The following is a 20,147-nucleotide window of genomic DNA, read 5'->3' as shown; positions in this document are numbered from 1 at the left end:
AGGCCCGAGCAAGAGGGGAATGGGCCAGGCAGCTCAGCTGAGTACCGATCCGACCGATCGGGATTCGTCCTCGGGGCTCGGTGAGGGACAGAGCAGCCGGCGGTGGCCATGGCGCTGCTCCAGCGCGGCCGCTGCTGTGGAGCCGCCGCCACGACGAGCCTGAGGCGGCTGGTGCTGGGGCGGGTGAGTGAGCGAGAGGGGCGGCCTGCCCCGGTCCCGCTCGCCAGGCGGCTCCAGCCCCCGGCCGGGCCCGGGTCTTCCCCCTGCGCCCGCCCGCCCGCTTCGCCGCTGGGCCCCGCCGGCTGAGCTGCCCCCGCCGCGGCCCGGTTCTGTGTGTCAGCGGGTCCGGGGCTCGACCCTCGGCGGCCAGTGCTCGGCTCTGGAGCGGGGCAGCCCCCGGCCCGCTCCTGCCTCGGGGTGCAGCACACGCAGCCTCCGGGCGTCTTGGCCTGTTGGCTGCAGCATCCCCTGGCCAGTAACCCGCGTCTCAGTTGCTGGCCGGGGCCACTCCCTGCTTGCAGGCTCCCCTGAGTGTGTGCGTTTTGCGTTTTTCCAGGCTGAATCTCATTTCTGTTTTAGCTGCGGTTTTAGTCCGAATAGATCGGTCCAATAAAAGATATTACCTTACTCACCTTGTCTCTCTAGTACCCTGGGACCCACCGGCTACTACACTACTGCATAGATCCCTTTGTGTTTCTTCTGTGTCCTCCCTGATGTTTGTGAGATCTCCCAGTTTAGTGCCCTCTGTACAGGGCTCAAATTGTGGGGAGGAAGGGCTGAGCTGTGGGTAGTGGCAGGACTCTCCCAAGCTGTACCCACAGCTGAACTCTGGTCACTTGAGATGAAAGAATGAGATGCTTCTTGCGACGGGTGTTCAAAATATGATTGTTGCAGGCTCTTTTGAGCCCCTTGAGCCCTGCTCTTCTGCAGGAGTTCCAACACACTGTATGCATAATAAGCTTGTGCCTCTGGCCCAGGATCGCAGAGTGATGTCTGAATCTAAGCATTCATTAGAATTACATTTCTAGCTTACATGGTTGCAAAGGAAAGCTCAAAAATATGATTTGAGTGTAACCGATGGAGTTATGTTTGCTTGTGTCTGTAGTCAGCCCTCCAGCAGAGAAAGAAGAAGCAGCTACTAGAGCCATGAAGGAAGCCCTATGACCATCAACACAGCAGGGATGGCCCCAGCTGCTTTGGGACAGGAAGAATTGAAGGACTAGCTCTATAGGATTGGCCCTCTTGGTGAGGCTGGGGCTTTGCATGCACTTAAACGTTAGGTCAGCATAGCTGTGTCAGTCAGGAGTGTTAAAAAATCACAGCTCTAACTAATCCCCATTGAAGATGCAGCTATGTAAATGGAAAAGTGCTTCTATTGATTTAACCAACTTCATTCAGGTAGGTGGTGTTCCTACAACAATGGAAGAAACCCTTCCACCAGTGTAGGCTGCATCTGCATTACAGGGTTATGTCCTCATATCTATGCCGTCATTGCTATTAGGGGCAGCTCTAGACATTTCGCCGCCCCAAGCAGGGCAGCATGCTGCGGGGGGTGCTCTGCCGGTCGCTGGTCCCGCGGCTCCGGTGGACCTCCTGCAGGCGTGCCTGCGGACGGTCCGCTGGTCCCACGGCTCCACCGAAGCCGCAGGACCAGCGGACCCTCCACAGGCACGCCTGCGGGAGGTCCACCGGAGCCGCGGGACCAGCGGACCCTCCGCAGGCATGCCGCCAAAGGCAGCCTGCCTGCCGCCCGACCGGCAGAGCGCCCCCCGCGGCATGCCACCCCAAGCACACGCTTGGCGTGCTGGGGCCTGGAGCCGCTCCTGATTGCTATACTAGTATAGTCTCTGTAGTATAGACAACTTAGATCCCTGAGATCTGTTCTTTCCATTGAGCCTTTTGGCTCTACAAGACAGATTGGGAGGGGAAAATGATGGTACCTCCCAGCTCCCAAATGCTGTTTATTTGTATCTCCAAAATGAGATACCACTCACAATAGATTGTATTGGTCTGTCATTCACCTTTGCTTTTTTTATATGTTTTGATAACAGTGAAGGTTCACAATGTTGATATTTACATTATCATCATTGGACAAATGGGCTGCTCATCATCGGGCATTGGGATTAATGGGGCAGTTCAGACCACTCTAAACTATTGTTTTATGTTTCCGGCAGACTCAGGCAGACATTGTTCCATTGGTTTACATCACTCATTTTATGTTTTCAGGGTTTTCTCCAGAGCCATAAAAGCTACCAATTTTTTTAATGGAAATTAAGATTCTGGATGACAAGAGGGCAAACTCAAAAAAAAAAAAAGAAAAAAAGAAAAAGAAAATCCCAAACCACTGGGTTTCTGACTTAGCCCAGTTTGAGCCCTGTTCATTGATGACATTTATCTCCTCTTCCAGATGCTATTAAATAACACTGGACCCTAACAATAAACCCTGTAGTTTCTCACTAGACTAGACATTTCCCCCACTACTTGATCATGCTCATTTTCACCTTTTGTTTGCAGTCCTTCAGTTAGTTTTTAATCAATATGACAATATTTATACCCAAACCCATATTAATTAATGTTGAGGTAAGATCTTGTGGTACTTTGCATTCCTTCCGGTCTGTCTTGCATCCATTGAAGCCGAAAGGATTATTATTCCAACAAGGCCACTGTGGCACAGAAGATCAAACAATCTGCCCTATACAGTGAGTCACCAAAAGGATTTGAGAGTTTTTAAGACTTTTGTGGCGAGGTGGCTGAGACATTCCAACTGCATCACCTAGAGGCAGGGGCGGCTCTAGGAATTCCGCCGCCCCAAGCAGGGCGGCGCGCTGCGGGGTGCGCTCTGGCGGTCGCCGGTCCCGCAGCTCCGGGGGACCTCTTGCAGATGTGCCTGCGGAGGGTCCGCTGGTCCCGCGGCTCTGGTGGACCTCCCGCAGGGACGCCTGCGGATGCTCCACCGGAGCCGTGGGACCAGGGACCCTCCGCAGGCATTTCTGCGGGAGGTCCACCGGAGCTGCGGGACCAGCGGACCCTCCGCAGGCATGCCTGCGGGAGGTCTGCCGGAGCCACCTGCCGCCCTCCCAGCAAAATGCCACCCCAAGCGCGCACTTTGCGCGCTGGGGTCTGGAGCCTGCCCTGCCTAGAGGCTTGCTTGGCTACATGTTAAGAATCTCCCATTCCCCCTTAGCTGTCAGAGCTCACTGAACAATGGCAGTTTCCAATATTTAGGCCTAAAAAGGAGATTTTTTCTCTTTGAACTCTAAGGCCACCAACTTAAAAACACTACATGCTTTCCCACGTCACTACTGACTTTGATGTGCAGGTTACTATGGATGCTTTATTTGGAAGATGTATCTTTTATATGATAATTTATTATGCTCTTGTTTTAAATCACTCTGCTTTTTCTATACTGGTTACTGCTGGTGTATTTGAATGCTGCTAAATTTTAGTTACTCCATTTCTAAGAATGTACCAGTGCCATCCTGCCCTGTTGCTGTAGTGGTATTGGAGCTCCCTCCTGTTTGCAAGTGTTTGAAGATTATACTTGCATGTGCTGTACACTTTTTGCTCTAGTATGTGCTTAACCAAGCAATACAATAATTTAAGCTTATTGCTTTGTTCACATTTAAGTGTTCAGCTTCTTCCCTTGTTTTGATTTTCACTTTTTGAAACTTACAGGCTTTGCTGCATCTGTCCCCTTTCTAGCTACTGAGACCAGAAAATGTTATTTTCCAGTCTCCATCTGCTGATTTCCTATGTCTACATTTGCATATTATTCTACTTGAAAACAAGAGCCAAAATTCTGCCATTGGATGTGTGTTCATAGCTCCCATTGAAATCAATGAGAGTTGAGCACAAACTTCCAAGGATGGAACTTGGCCTTAAATTAACAGGTAAAAAATAAACCTTTCACAGTCGTTCTATACAACTTTTATAAGGCCTGTAAATTGTTAACTTTTTGGCTTCTGTATAAGCCCTATCAGCTCTCAGAGATGCATACCATCAGTTATCCAATACATATTAGCACATTTATGATTAAAAGGGTAATACAGTTCTGCTCTGTTTAGGTGTGTGAAAGCCATGTGTCTAGCCAGTACAGAGCATCAAGTTCTTTGCCAGATGAAAAGAAGGAGTTTCTGCAAAATGGCCCTGATTTGCAAGATTTTGTATCGGGGGATTTTTCTGACAAGAGCATATGGGCTGAGTATAAAGGCAATTTAAAACGCCAGAAGGGAGAAAGGTAACTGTAGCTTTAAGTAATTACACTCTACTCTGATGTAGTATCATGCTTTGTTTAGTACTTGATATCTCTTGTATTCTACTGTACAGAAATACCTGCGTATATCATTATTTTTGTCAAGTTGTGTGGTACTGGAATGGCTACTTCACACTCCATTTTGGAAGGAATGGTCCTTTGAAGAGGGGAAAGCATTAGTTTCCCATATGAACTCTTTAAGCACAACATGCGGAGATACGATAGCTAATAGTAATTTCAACACAGTTGATAAGATTAACTGTTATGAATACAAGTAAAAAATTTGAATACCTAAAACACCATTGGCAATATATTTTTATTTTCAGTGTTTTAGGCCCAAAAATAGTGAATGGTTCCACTTGCATAGCTCTATTTTAATTATAGCTGGGAAAAGAGTCACTTATTTGATTTATAAAATGTTACTGGAGAGTCACAGAACTAAATAAATCACATGATTTTGGTGAGTTTGATTTTTTTTTTAACCTAGCTCTGAATGTATTCATGCTACAGACAGGTTGCTCCACAATTGTTTGTGGTTTATTAACAAGTAATGAGCCTGTAAATTGGTAGTGCCCAGCTCCACTCTGTGTAAAGGCAGTGGTAATATCTGAAAGTCTCATCCAAAAGTAATGTAATATGCCCTTGTATATGTTTTGCCCTACTTTAATATAGTAACTGTAGAACTTGTGTTGGAACTTGTCCAGTGTTAGTTGCTAATTGCTTTAGTACACTAAATAATAAATAACAGAATAACAGGCATCCATCTTTTATATAACCCCTTTTATTATTATGACAATCGGTGTTAATCTATAAAATTTGGTTCTAATCTGAAAAAGTGACTGTAAAAATGACATTTTGGATCTTTATGTTTAGTGTCTCAATGATTTCCAGACCAATTCTGCCCAGTTTACAATTTAAGATGATGATTTTTTTTCTAACTTCCGGCTACACAAAATGAGTTTGAAATCTTAAAAACAAGCTGGATTCTTTCTGGCTGATGCATCTCCAACAATAAAGAGTCTGCAATCAAACCTTGGCCCCTAATCCTGTAAAGAAAATTATGTCGCAAAGTTTGCTTTCATTTACACCCATGAAACTCCATGAAGGCCAGGGAAGTTCCACCAGTGTAACAAAGGGCAGAATATGTCCCATTCTATGGCACTGACCAAAAGTTTTTAGCTATCCATACTGTACTGGTTGTGTACTTTGAAAAATGCACTTTAAACAGTATTCTAGATGAACAGTAGTAGCTATGATACCTCTGGTGAAATAGCCACCAATATATCTTGAAGGCATTGGAGTGCTTGTGCCATGAACAGTAACAAATTATAAATATATATCATTGGGACAATATGCCCAATTTGTGTTTTTGATAGATTGTTGGGGGTTTTTTGTTTTTGTATGTAGATAGATTCATGAAGACTAAATTCAAAAGCTGTGAAAAACAAAATGAGCCACCCCTTCAGAATTTGTTAGGAGTTTGTAGTAGCTGTGTAATTATATTGCCAATGTCTGAATTACCATATATAGCATGGCAGTAAGGTTAGTGATCTTAAACCCTATAATTATGGATACTTCTATCTTAGCTTGGTGGCAGGCTAATAAATGAGGATGGAAATGAGAAGTATGGTACTTTTTTGATATATATTAATGCTCATTTATGAATCGTGACCAGCTTCAAGGAATCTTTCATACCCAGAGGCTATAACAAAGTAAAGTAGATCTATGAAATTAAGTGATTAAATGTAAGTAATTTATTAATCCTTATATTTGCTTGATATTATTCAGGCTGCGACTTCCTCCATGGCTAAAAACTGAGATTCCCATAGGAAAGAACTATAATAAACTGAAGAGTACACTGCGAAGTTTAAATCTTCATACTGTAAGTCTAATGCCTGACATGTTTTCTTCTAGGAAGAAAGCAATGTTTTCATGATGTGAAATTCACCCCTTTGCTCAAGAGCAGCAGAGAGCTTATGCATCACTTATGCCTTTGTGGCTTAAGTGGGAACATATGATGCATAGGCCTTGTCCTCTGCTTTTGCACAGGGTGAATTTCACCATGGAGAACAAGGAAAGAAACAAACAGTAGAAAATTTGACATTTTCCCTGCAATGATCTTAAATATGGTGTTGTTTCTCAAGTCCTCTAAGAAGTCAAAAGATTATCAGTGTGTCTAATATAAGTGGAAACACGTGTATAACTTTTGGGACTGTATATTAATAATTCACATGAAAAGAAATTCAAGAAAAGGTTGTGTTCTCTATTAAATATGCCTCCCCACTGATGGAAAGAGACAGAAGATGTAAGACAAGTGTAAAATTCTTTTCTTCAGGAAAAGATTGTTCTATAATGTATCACAGATCTTGTGAATTTTTTATGAACTTTTTTATTACATCTAAAATGTGCATAATTAATGCAGTTTAGAATGTGCAATTCTGACAGTTATAAAATAAATATATGGAGATATACATATCTCATAGAACTGGAAGCGACCTTGAAAGGTCATTGAGTCCAGTCCCCTGCCTCCACTAGCAGGACCAAGTACCGTCCCTGACGGTTATTTTGATGAGCAGTTTTCAGGAAGTTGTGTAGTTCAGAGGATGAAAGGTTAAGTCACAAGATTGGGTGTCACGTGACATATGTTCTCTTCCCAGCTCTTCCGATGACTGGGGCAACTCACTTAACCTATCTGTGATTTAATTTCCTCCTCAGAATTTCACTACCTGTCTCAGAAGACAAATTCCTTTGGTGGAAGGTGCTACAGAAATGCAATTTATTATTATTAATATAATTTTCATTATAGGTGTGTGAGGAAGCACGATGTCCCAACATTGGAGAGTGCTGGGGAGGGGGTGAGTATGCTACTGCTACAGCAACTATCATGGTAAGTCAATTACCACTTCTTACGATAGGAAATATATTCTGTTGGTAGCAAATTTGGGTATACAAAAATCTCCAGCATAGTGACCCATGTATATTATGCTAATGTGCACAACAAATCTCTCTCTTCTACGGTTATTAGTAATTGATTCTTTGAAGTAGCATCTTCAGTAGTTTCTGAGCTGGACAATACAAAGTTTAAAATATAAAGTTAACATAATCTTTTCTTATTTCAGTTGATGGGTGACACATGTACAAGAGGTTGCAGATTTTGTTCAGTAAAGACAGCAAAAAATCCACCTCCATTGGATCTTAATGAACCCTACAATACAGCAAAAGCTATAGCTGAATGGGGCTTGGATTATGTTGTATTGACATCTGTAGACAGAGATGGTTAGTATGTTGTCAGTAGTGTCTTCCAGTGTAAGCTCTCATGCACACTATGCAGAAGTTTTAGAGTCCTCAGTCAGTTTGGGTTATTAGAGGTATATGATTTAAACTTTTATGTGATTGATGAAAGGAATGAATGACATAGAAACTTTTCAGAGATTACAAAATGCTCTTCCTGACTAATCCTTACTCCCCTACTTCTGATGCAGGCAAAATACACATAGAAGATATACAATTATGTAATTGGTTAAACGTTGGTTCCTTATGGAACTGATTCAGTCTATTTGAGTAGAACCTAATTTTAAAAAAATATTGCTACCTTTCCATTAAGGTTGTAATGATTCTTTTGTGCTGTTGCTATCTTGGTGGAAAGACTGTATCAGAAAAAGAGACTTTTGTATTCCATTGAAAGACCAATAGTTTCTAACAGTGGCTTTCAATAAAAGAGCAGGAACAATTTCTTTTTGCGTACATTTTTCTTTTCTTAAACTACCCCTGTGGGAGAAAAAAAGAAATTAAACCATACAGATCTGTGCTAAGGTTAAAGGGCTAAGGTAAACTCATATATAATCAGGGAAATTTAGAATGAAGGTTCCGACTCTGTTCTAACTAACCATACTTAGCCTGGCTATTGTAAGGATATGGTAGCATACCTGTTGTACAACTTAGGCATAAGTAGTAAGTTAAGGGTGGAATTTCAGCTTTAATTTAGAATCGCTTTACCTTTTTTGGGGTAGATTAGACTCTTAACATCAAAGCCACTCAGAATTACACAAAAGTATTGTTTTTAACGTAAAAATACCAATTTATTGCATTGTTTCTAGATATTCTAGATGGCGGAGCAGAACACTTTGCAAAAACTGTATCACACTTGAAGGAAAGGTATATTATTAATTTATTACTATTCATTATTATTCAGCATTTATGTTGTGGTAGTGCCTAGAAGCCAAAAGCAGACTGGGCTCTATGGTGCTATTTGCCGTACAAACATGTAATAAATGACATTCCCTACCCAGAGAAATTACATGTCCACTCCTGGATTTTTCATCCTCGCTTGTGTAACACTGTTAGATTAAATAGATAGGCAGGAATGTTCTCCTGCTGAATTTCAGTTTATCCCAGATTCCTTTTAAAAATTAAGCACTAAACTGTTTCTTTGGACCACACATTTAGAGCAGTGGGAAACATCTATCCATTTTTTTGTGGATGTTTATATTTTAATGATAGGGTTCTAGCACAGTAATAATGGGTTTGGGAAAAGATAAAAACCTTTTTAACTTGGTTCCAAAGATAATCTGATTTATTTTTCAGCTCTGACCTCTAAACTTTGCCATTTTTCCAAAGAGGTGCTCTCTGTGACCCTGATTCCACCTTTATACTTTCCCATTTACACCTTCTACTTTCCACTTTATGCGTTGTGCCAGCATGTCATTTTGGTAGCATGTTTGCATCTTTGTTAGAAGGTTGTAGATTTAATTCCTGCAGCCTGACTTGGGCATTTGCCTAATACTTATACTGTAATGAGGACTAGAGGGACTCACTTCAAAGTCTATCACCAGTACTTCCTTGATTACCTGGAAGTGTTTCTGTATAGCAGTGGTTCTCAACCTATTTACCACTATGGGCCATGTATGCAGCTCTCTGTTTTGTGGGCTGAATCCACACAATATATATATTACCTGTATGGCCCTGAGGATGTCACATGGGCCTCAGCTGTGTGCTGACTGGGTTGCAGGTTGAGAACCACTGCTGAATAGTGATGCAAAGTACTTCTCCATCCAGCTTGGGGTAGCCAAATTCCAGCTGTTGGGGAACTGGATTAGATTCCCAAATACCAATGCAAAGTATTTACAGTCCATTAGGCCAGATGTCCCCTCTGTCATTCAGAAGTTCAGATGTTCACATCCTATTAAAAATCTTGCTAAGTGTAGTATGGAGCAAAGATGAAGAAAATGAAATTCACATGTAACCTGCACTTAATTTGAGCAAGTGTGGTGAATCAGTAGACCATAGAAATGGTTCTGATGTTATGTTCGACTTATGCAACATTCATATTATTTTGTGCACTAGTCAAAGCAGGAGTTGCACCTATACAGTAACGCCTTACTTAACATTGTAGTTATGTTCCTGAAAAATGCAACTTTAAGTGAAACAATGTTAAACAAAACCAATTTCCAATAAGATTTAATGTAAATGCGAGGGGTTAGGTTCCAAGGAAATTTTGGGGGCAGACAAAAGGCATTATATACCGTACAGTACTGTGGTTGGGAAGTGCCCCTGGCTTACCTCACACAGGCACAGCCCGCTGCAGGCAAGGACGCTAGGAAGCACCTTCAGAGCAGCAGCAGCTTCCCCAGAGAAGAACAGGCACTGACTTTGCCGGGGGATGCTACAGGCCCGCCTCTTCCCGTCTCCGCTCCACTCCAGGCCCGCCTCTTCCCACCCCCCCTCCACCTCCTCTCTGTAGCACGCCACATCTCTGTTCCTTCCCCCCAGCCCCAGAAAGTCCTAGGCGCCGCCAAACAGCTGTTTGGTGGCACTTAGAACTTTCTGGGAGGGAGGGGGAGGACCAGGAGATGCAGCGCTTCCCTGCTCCTCCCCCTCCCTCCCAGCACTTCGTGCTTAGGACTTTCTGGGAGGGAGGGGGAGGAGCGGCTGCCAAATAGGGGGGAAGCACTGGGAGAGAGAGGGAGGAGGTGGAGAAGAGGAACTTGTGCAATGCTCCCTTGTAAAGTCGCTGCTCTTCCCCAGAATCTTACAAGCAATGGACAGAGCAGGCAGCCAAACGACATTATAAGGGAGCATGTTCACTAATTGAGCAGCGATGTAATTTTGAAACAGCGTTAAGCGGGAGGATGTTAAGTGAGGAGTTACTGTACTATGTTTTGAGTAAAAACTAACTCTCAAGTATTTTCAGTGCACCACTGTTTTAGATGTTTACCTAACTTGACTTTACTTAGTAGATTTAAATATCAACATCGTAGATTGAGTTGTTTTAAAAAATATTGAATTTTGATTTCTTTTAAAATATTCTGATATTTTAGTATCATGTTATTGAAATATTTTATTTGAGCATCAATAATAGAAATATCACAAGCATGTTTATTTTTCAATCTTTGTTTTTCAGGAATTCAAAAATTCTAGTAGAATGTTTAACCCCTGATTTTCGAGGGGACCTTAAAGCAGTGGAGAAAGTTGCCTTGTCAGGACTAGACGTATATGCCCATAATGTGGAAACTGTTCCAGAGTTACAGAGGTGATTAAAGGTGATCTATGTATATAAACAAATAGTAGGATGTATACAGTTAGAGGGTATTCTGTAATGTTCTTATGAAAGCAATATTTAGATCAACCAACATTAAACCTTAGCTATAGGTTCCTTTAACTCAACTCATCATTACTACATACATCACTTACACTTACAAATAGTAAAAATCCTCCGTACCTTATTATCAAATAGCGTCTAAAGTTAAAAATTAAAAAGTAGACAATACAGTTCTATCTACTGTAAATTTTTCAATGAGAAGCTTGTCTTATAAAAGAAACAGGAAAGGAAAAATACTGATTTTAACAGATGTCAGGCTAGATCTATTTCATAAGAAAGATAGTATACAAGAAAGATGCATGTGATTACATTAAAACAAAATTAGGTTTTTTTCATTTTCATATGCTCATTGGACCTCTTTTTGGAAGGAAAGCAAATTTACTTGGTAAGCCAGTCCCTGTACGTTTTTTTAGCATGTATTCAAACCTACCTGGCTGCATAATAGCAGCACCTGGAGCACCCACGGAGTCAGCGCCTATTACTATGGAATTATGTTTTCAAAATGAGGATGTATTTATTTCACTTTGGCAAATAGCCCACAGCATTTCTCCATCATCATTATGTCTCAGTGCCACCAGTGGGAGCCAGGTCCTGTTGTCTTCATAGAAAAGTTATATTACACCTCCCAGTGAAACTACCAGAATCCTCTGCTCTGTTCCCTCAATAGCCATGTGTGTTGTACATGATTTTGACCAGCAGAGGGCTACCTATCTTGTAAAGTAGCAGATTAAAAGTTTTATAGACCCTAAAAAGTGGAGTCAGCCAACTCCTTTTCTTTGAGTGACCAATGTTTTTCTACCACACAGGAGGGTCTCCAAGTATGACTCCATACCCCCAGCCATTGGCCTTTTTTCCTAATAACTTGGAAATTCAGAGTGATAATATAACACTCTGAAGTCTCCAGCTAAACTGTCTAAATTCAGCTTAAATATGGGTAGGCCATATCCACACTGCTGGTCAAACTGTGTAAACTGAATTAGCCCAAACCAGTTTTAATGTATGTTTAAACTTCCCAGTTTTAATGTACACTAAAACTTCCCAGTATAGACTGTTCTTAAGTGGCTCCAACTAAATTTTCAGATAGACTTCAAATACAGCTCTGTCAGGGCTGTTCCCCAACATAAGCAAAGGAGTTTAATCTTTACTATTGTTGATTTCTTTGCATTATGGTAGAGCTTGTTGGCCCTACAAAATCAGGACCTCAATACTAGAACCTGTACAAACACTCGATAAAAGACCGTCCTCGCCCTAAAGACCTTACAATCTAAATAGACAGTGGGGTTCTGCACAGAACAGCTTGCAGGATTGGGGCCTAAGTAGATACTTATATATGTCCTACCACTGTAGTATTTTCAGTGCCTTTGTTACTCCTTGGGCCAGATTCCCTCGTGTACCAAGATATACTCAGCACAGGAAAGAGTGAGTGTAGGGAGGGCCACTGTCAGAGACCCAGTACCAGCTCCCTGTGTCTCAGGCTGTCCCAGCCCTAGGGACCATATGCCCCCTCAGAATTTTCATAGGGCAGTGGAGCTTTCCTCTGCCCACTCCTTAGCCCTCTGTGCCCTATTATGCCTCTTCCCTTTCCTGATACTTCCCCTACAGTGAAAATGGGGGCAGGGTAAGGTGGGGAATGGCATTAATGATAGCTCTGTCAACTTTACTCCAGTTCCATTACGCATATTCTCAGCTGGTCAGCTATGAACCAATTATATTCCCGTTGTACTGCTGGGGGTTGGAACGGTGGGGGTTGACAATCTGGCCCCTAGTGGTTAGCTGGAGACAATTTTCTGCAAAGCTGGGCTCACAGAGCAGCAGCACTTTGGTTGCATCAATCACAAGAAAAAGTAATGGAAACATTTTTTTTAAGTGAAAGCTTTGTTTTTGCAGGAATTGACAAATATTTCAGAAAGTTGCTAAAATCTCAGTCCCCTTCAGTGTTTTGCACCTGTGATTTTTCCAATGTCCCTTAGCTCATGCATCTCTGTGGTTTTTTTTTCCTATGGTCAAAACAATATGAATATTTTTAAAGGAAAGTACGTGATCCTCGGGCCAATTTTAAGCAATCCTTACAAGTTTTGAAGCATGCTAAGAAGGTCCAACCTGATGTAGTTTCTAAAACCTCCATTATGCTGGGATTAGGCGAGACAGATGAACAAGTATATTCAACAATGAAATGTAAGTTGCATAACTTAAGTATATGTATAAGCTTTACCATGTTGGAACATAGCTGAAGCTTGACCATTGCAATATAACTAAAATGGACGCACATGCATATAAGTTGGTCTGTTGGAAAAATTGTTTTCTAACTTTTTCATGCAATAAGGTTTTGTTCAATTTAAAAATTGAAAATCTGCCACAACTGTTGTTTATACTGCTTTCAAATCGACAGGAATAATTTCACTATCAGAGTGCTGCAAGGGCCTAATCTAGCTGCCATTGAAAACAATAGGCATCTTTCCATTGACTTCAGAGGGAGCTGGATCAGTCTTCATATCATTTAATGTTCATAATCATTTCAGGATCTCAAATGTGTACATGGAATGTTTTATTTATTTCATTGTACCTTTTTTATTTCATAACTAACATAAATGATTTTTTCTTGTTTGCAGAATAATTCTTTTTTGATTTTGATGCACAGATTATTTTAATTGTTCCTCTTCCCTGAGCTGCAGTACCTTCTTATATGAACTTTTGCACTTACCTCTAATTTTTGAGAAAAATAAAGGTTAATATAATGTAAGTAGAACCCTGTATAGGATGAAATTCATGAATTCCATATAATTCCCCCCATTTCCACCCCAGGGGCAGGCTGCAGGCCTGTCCATCTACAACTGCGCTGTGGCATTTCCAGGCAGCATGAAAGTTAAGATTCAGTGTCTCCTGCCTCTAAGACATGTTTGTGTCAGCATATTTGGAGCCAGGGTCTAGCCCACCTCCCTTGTGTGCAAACCACCCCCATATGCCCATCCGGTTGCTCTGATCTTGCTCTTCTTCCCTCTCAGTGGCAGGAGTTATATGACGTGAATTTAAGAGGGCTATTGATTAATCATAGTTAACTCACACAGTTAACTCAAAAAAATTAATCGCGATTAATAAAATTAATCATGATTCATTGCAATTTTAATCACACTGTTAAACAATGGAATACCAATTGAAATTTATTAAATATTTTGGATTTTTTTTACATTTTCATAAATATTGATTTGAATTACAACATAGATTACAAAGTGAATATTATTTTTGATTGCAAATATTTGCACTGTAAAAATGATAAACAGAAGACATTGTATTTTTCAGTTCACCTCATACAAGTACTGTAGTGCAATCTCTGTCGTGAAAGTGCAATTTACAAATGTCGATTTTTTTTTGTTACATGACTGAACTCAAAAACAAAACAATGTAAAACTTTAGAGCCTATAAGTCCACTCAGTCCTACTTCTTGGTCAGCCAATTGCAAAGACAAATAAGTTTGTTTACATTTACAGGAGATAATACTGCCCCCTTTATTTACAATGTCACCAGAAAGTGAGAACGGGTATTTGCATGGCACTTTTGTAGCCGGCATTGCAAGGTATTTACATGCCAGATATGCTAAACATTCATATGCCCCTTCATGCTTCGGCTACCATTCAAGAGGATATGCTTCCATGCTGATGATGCTCGTTAAAAAAATATGTTAATTCAATTTGTGACTGAACTCCTTGAGGGAGAATTGTATGTCCCCTGCTCTATTTTACCCACATTCTGCCATATAGTTCATGTTATAGCAGTCTCGGATGATGACCCAGCACATATTAATTTTAAGAACACTTTCACTGTAGATTTGACAAAACGCAAAGAAGGTACCAATGTGAGATTTCTAAAGAGAGCTACAGCACTCGAACCAAGGTTTAAAATCTGAAGTGCCTTCCAAAATTGGAGAGGAACGAGGTGTGAGCCATGTTTTCAGAAGTCTTAAAAGAGCAACACTCAGATGCAGAAACTACAGAACCCGAACCACCAAAAAAAGAAAATCAACCTTCTGCTGGTAGCATCTGACTCAGATGATGAAAATGAACATGCCTCGGTCTGCACTGCTTTGGATTATTATCGAGCAGAACCCGTCATCAGCATGGACGCATGTCCCCTGGAATGGTGGTTGAAGCATGAAGGGACATATGAATCTTTAGCGCATCTGGCATGTCAATATCTTGCAACACCAGCTAAAACAGTGCCATGAGAACACCTGTTCTCACTTTCAAGTGACATTGTAAACAAGAAACGGGCAGCATTATCTCCTGCAAATGTAAACAATCTTTTTTGTTTGAGCAATTGGCTGACCAAGAAGTAGGACCGAGTGGACTTGCAGGCTCTAAAATTTTACATTGTTTTATTTTTGAATGCAGGATTTTTTTGTACATAATTCTACATTTTTAAGTTCAATTTTCATGATAAAGAGATTGCACTACAGTACTGTGTTAGGTGAATTGAAAAATACTATTTTTTTTTACAGTGCAAATACTTGTAACCAAAAATAAATGTAAAGTGAGCACTGTACAATTTGTATTGTGTTGTAATTGAAATCAATATATTTGAAAATGTAGAAAACATCCCAAAATATTTTTAAAAATGGTATTGTATTCTTGTTTAACAGTGCGAGCAATTGCATGATTAATTTTTTAATCGCACAATTAATTGCAATTAATTTTACTTGCGTGATTAATCACAGTTAATTATTTTAATCTCTCGACAGCCCTAGAATTTACCAGTAGTGAAATAGTTTCTTCACAGAACCATTTTATTCTAAGCAGATGTTCATGCTAACTGTAATTACAATGTTGTAACAATTGAAAAAATTCATGCTTTTAATTCTACTTCACTATGGGGCAAATCCAGCACCCAGCTCTAATAGCTAGGATAGACATTGAGAAGGGGAGGGGAGGAGGAGCTATACAGAACCTGATTCCTCAACCCTCCCATGGATGAGAAGACTACACTGGTTGCACTGAACAGCATCTTTCAGCAGCTGGGTAGGAGGAGGCTGGATTTATCCTTAATGACAAGAGTTTCACTGAATCCAAGTCTGGTATAAATTAGTTCCACCCTGTATTGATATCTTAGCTGAGAAGGCGTATGTGCTTCTTGAGGCATCAAAACTAGCATATCCCACCAAGGATGTAGAGCTGGTGGAAGATATTGGCAATTCCCCTTCGATTTATTCTTTCTTCATTAGAATTGTATGCATAATTTCAGCATCAATCCTCTTGTAACTATGGAGTAAGATGAAGTATTTTCTTTTTATGTGTAGTTGGTGTTGCAGACTGTGTCAAATTAAGAGTCTGACCTAGATATACTAATCATCATCATTTTTACCCAAAAGGAAGTAAATAATGAATGCCGCTAGAACATGAAAGCTCAAAAATTGAGAAATATGGACATTAAAGATAAACTGCAGAATGCTAGAAAAGGAATTCTCATCCCTGCATTTAATTACGGGGTATTATTAATGGAATGAAAAGTGTGTGATAGATACTTTACAAATAAATAAAAAGATACAATTCAGGCTTCAAAAGCTGACAGTCTAAACAGGTAATATGTAGACAAGTGATAGGGTATTGGATACAACCAGAAGCAAATGTTTGCTGGTGATACTTAGCACAGGTCAATCACTTTAAAAAAAAACCCACTATTTTAATACTTCTGAGGAGAAGAATCAGGTTTCTAGACCTCATGCAAGAAGTGAGTTTTTAGGAAGGCATCTAGGCATGAGATACTGGAGGCACGATGGACCAAGCTAGGGAGGAGTAAAATCAATCGCTTTAAAAAAAATAATCTTAAATACTATACAAAAAATTTTAAAAATCAAATAAAAAGCTGCAGCTTCACGGTTCAGTGTGGGCAGAAACTCCCCAGTGGAAACTATGGGGATGGCAAGATATTATCAGATTTGTTGTAAATTGTACTTCAACAAAATGCCAAAATTTGCCTAGTCTAATGAAGTATCAGGAAAAATGTCAGATCCCGCTGAGAAACAGACACACCAGCCACATTCACTCTTAAGGAGATAGTAAAACAGTGAAAGGACTTACTAAAACTGCTTGAAATCAGTTTTTAATATATTTATTTTTATTTACTAAGTATCTTCTTGTTCTAAAGTATTTATACCTAAATTCTGCAATTTCTCTTTAGTGCTTCAGTCATGCCCTCTGATGCTATGTATTAGAGGGTAGAATTTAATCCCTTATTTAATGAGTTAAGGAGTGACTTGCACTCAGAACTGCATTTTAGGTAAGATGATTTTTAATCAGTGATGATTACATCATGATTCTGTCACCTGCTAAGAAGGCACTTTTCTTTTTTATAGTATTACGTGAAGCAGATGTGGACTGTTTGACCTTAGGACAATACATGCAACCAACAAAACGTCATTTAAAGGTACAAATGTGTTGAATTTACTGGAAGCAGACTATGACCTGTACCCGATACCATTGTACCCCTTCCCTTGTCAGAATGATACCTCGTGCCCATCTACACACCTTCTCACTATATGCCAGCTATGGACTTTTGAAGAGGTCTCCCCTCAGATTGGGTAGCCATTCTTGCTCCTCCCCACCTGCCTTTTCTCAACAGTTAATCTGCTCATCAGTGTGGGGCTGTTATGGGCTCCATTCCTGCCTGATGAATATTGTGAAATGTATAAATCCTAAAGTAATTAAGAGTTTCATCTTGCCACATCCTGGCAGAACATAGAGTTGGCATTCCAGTTCATTAACATTAATTATACATTTCAAAGTTATTACAGTCTGAGCAGAATTATTTTTTTCCATCCAGGTTGAGGAATATGTTACCCCTGACAAGTTTAAACACTGGGAAAACGTGGGAAATGAGCTTGGATTTCATTACACAGCTAGTGGTCCTCTAGTGCGCTCCTCCTATAAAGCAGGTAAAGTACTGCACAATGTTAAATTATTATGTAAAGGTACAGATGTAAAGTAATGGATATCAAAAGCTCACAATAATGGTTCTTTGTTTTTTATACAGAAAATGTATTGTCTTTTATAGTTCCTCTAAATGGGTTGCTATTGAACAGTTACGATGCTGCTTATACTCACATTTTATAAAACTAAAATTATTTAGCACTACACTTACTATTCCAGGTATGGATTTATTTAAAATGTTGTGTATATTTTGCAATTAGCTTCTGAGCAAAGTGGGCTTTAAAACTGCCCTCCCTCATCTGTTGTGTCTTTTGACAAGGCTTCAGAAATAAGCCATTTTAGTAACTGATTTTTCTTTTAGAAAGTTCAATGTACTAAATTACAGCTGGCCCTACCTGAATTAACATGAAGGACCATATTCTCTTGCTGTGCGTGGGCAGCAGAAAAGAGTCAGTTGTGGTTCTATGCCAGCTCCAGAATAATATAAAGCACCTTTTAAGTACTTACACCTCACAGCACTGTGTAAAATAGGGAGAATTCCATTTTATTATTGGATATGCTGAGAAACGGGAAGTTAAATAACTTTCACGCAACCAAGCACTAGCAGAGTTGGGGAAGACAACCCAGGAGTCCTGACTTCCAGCCTCATGCTGTGATTGTTAAAATCCCTGTTGGGTAGGTTTGGATTTTCTAGAACATTGGTCACAGTATGACGACATGTATACTGTTTTATTTGTTCTGTTTAACCCCAAAGCAACTAAAAATGATTTATAGGTATTAATTTTCATTTTAATTAGGTGAATTTTTCTTGAAGAATTTAGTAGAGAAAAGGAAGACAAAGGTCATCTGAAGGTAGAAGTGGACCCATTTTAAGTCACCTACAGCTTTAAAGATTCACTTTTTCATAAGTTCAATTAATTCCAAAAATACAGCATCCCACATCACGGAATGATGAATGAAATTAATATTTCTAGAACACTGCTCCCTTGACAAAACAATTGACATTAATTTGCCTAGTTCTTCTTAGTTTCCATAAAATTACAGCTACATGGTACTTTAGTGTTCAGTGAATCATCAAAAGCCTTAGCTTTAGAATGTATCAAAACAGAGACTCTGATTTGGTGAGCAGGGGAATTATGAGGAAAAATAAAGAAAAATGACACATATATGTAAACAAAAATGGATGGATTGTGAAATCTGGTATAGCGTATTAAATGCTGAAATAAAGAAAAAAAATCTTGCCACCTGCTGCAGTGGAGTTGTGACTTTTTTTCTTCTTCTAGGAGTGCCACCTCTACATTTATTTATTTACTTACTGGGGACTAATACTTATTAGTTTGAAATGTGTGGAATCTTGCTAAGATGTTGATATTTTTATATTAGCACTCCACATCCTGTCCTTTTCTCCTCGTCCCCACATTTTCACTTTCCACCAAGCCCATGAGAGAAGAACGGACCTGTCTAAAATGATACTCCTGAGGGAATTCTATGCCAAAAAAATTAAACATTCTGCACACAATATTTTAAAATTCTGTGAAATTCTGCAAATTTTATTCATCAATAAATAAATGTGGAGGTTCCAGCATTGAAGTAGGGAGCACAGGCCACTGACTGCGCAATGGTGGGAGATCACCTCCAGCTCCTGCCCTAGGACATGGACTCAGCCATGAGGCTGCACCCTACCCTGACAGTGCAAGGGCCAGATGTGCCCCAGAAACACCCTGAGGTCCTGCCTCTCCATGCCAAGCACACTAGATGTAGACAGGCAGGCTCAGCCCAGCAGGATCCAAGTGTGGAGGGGCTTAGTGTGAGGAGATCCAGGTGTGGGGTGATAGAGCTTGATGGGGTGGGGGGTCTGGCTATAGGGAGATCTGGATGAACAAAACTCATTGGGTGGGGTTGCCGGGTGCAGAAGCAATGGGACTCTGCAGGAGGGGTCCAGGTGAAGGTGGTTAGGGCTCAGCAGCGGGCGGGGGAGATCTGGGTATGGAGGGCTCCAGCAGAGGGTAGGGGGTCTGGGTTCTGGCTTGGTGGGGCTCAGTGGGGTGGGGGGTCTAGGTGTGGGGAGCTAGTCAGGGTGGTCCAGGTGCAGGTGGGGTAGGGCCTATTGGGGGGGTTCAAGTGTGGGGGGCAGTCTGGGTGCAGGGGTGGGGTACAGATGCAGGGAAGTGGGGCTCAGCTGGGGTGTCTAGAGCCCCCCCCTGCACCCAAATGCAGAGGGTCGGGGTATGGGTTTAGGTTCAGGGGGCACAGTGCGGGGGTGTTTGGGGTGTAGGGGTGAGGCTTGGCAGAGAAAGCTAGGTATGAGGTGGGTCTGGATGCACAGGGGTTGGGCAGACAGGGGAGCAGCTTCCTGTACAGTGACCCCTCCCCCCCCATG

General features: G+C 40.9%; 1 protein-coding gene across 1 annotated transcript; it reads left to right on the top strand.

Moving 5' to 3' along the window:
* Positions 1-32: 32 nt before the first annotated feature.
* LIAS (lipoic acid synthetase) lies at positions 33-19,016 on the top strand. Its single transcript, XM_045017773.1, has 11 exons — positions 33-183; positions 4,065-4,237; positions 6,041-6,134; positions 7,059-7,139; positions 7,372-7,528; positions 8,350-8,407; positions 10,653-10,781; positions 12,880-13,025; positions 17,194-17,264; positions 17,661-17,772; positions 18,565-19,016. The coding sequence occupies exons 1-11, from the start codon at positions 109-111 to the stop codon at positions 18,615-18,617; spliced, it is 1,149 nt and encodes a 382-aa protein (XP_044873708.1). The 5' UTR covers positions 33-108; the 3' UTR covers positions 18,618-19,016.
* Positions 19,017-20,147: the final 1,131 nt, after the last annotated feature.

The sequence above is a fragment of the Mauremys mutica genome, chromosome 5, assembly GCF_020497125.1.
Source record: "Mauremys mutica isolate MM-2020 ecotype Southern chromosome 5, ASM2049712v1, whole genome shotgun sequence".
NCBI lineage: Eukaryota > Metazoa > Chordata > Testudines > Geoemydidae > Mauremys > Mauremys mutica.
This window is presented reverse-complemented; position numbering and strand designations above follow the sequence as displayed.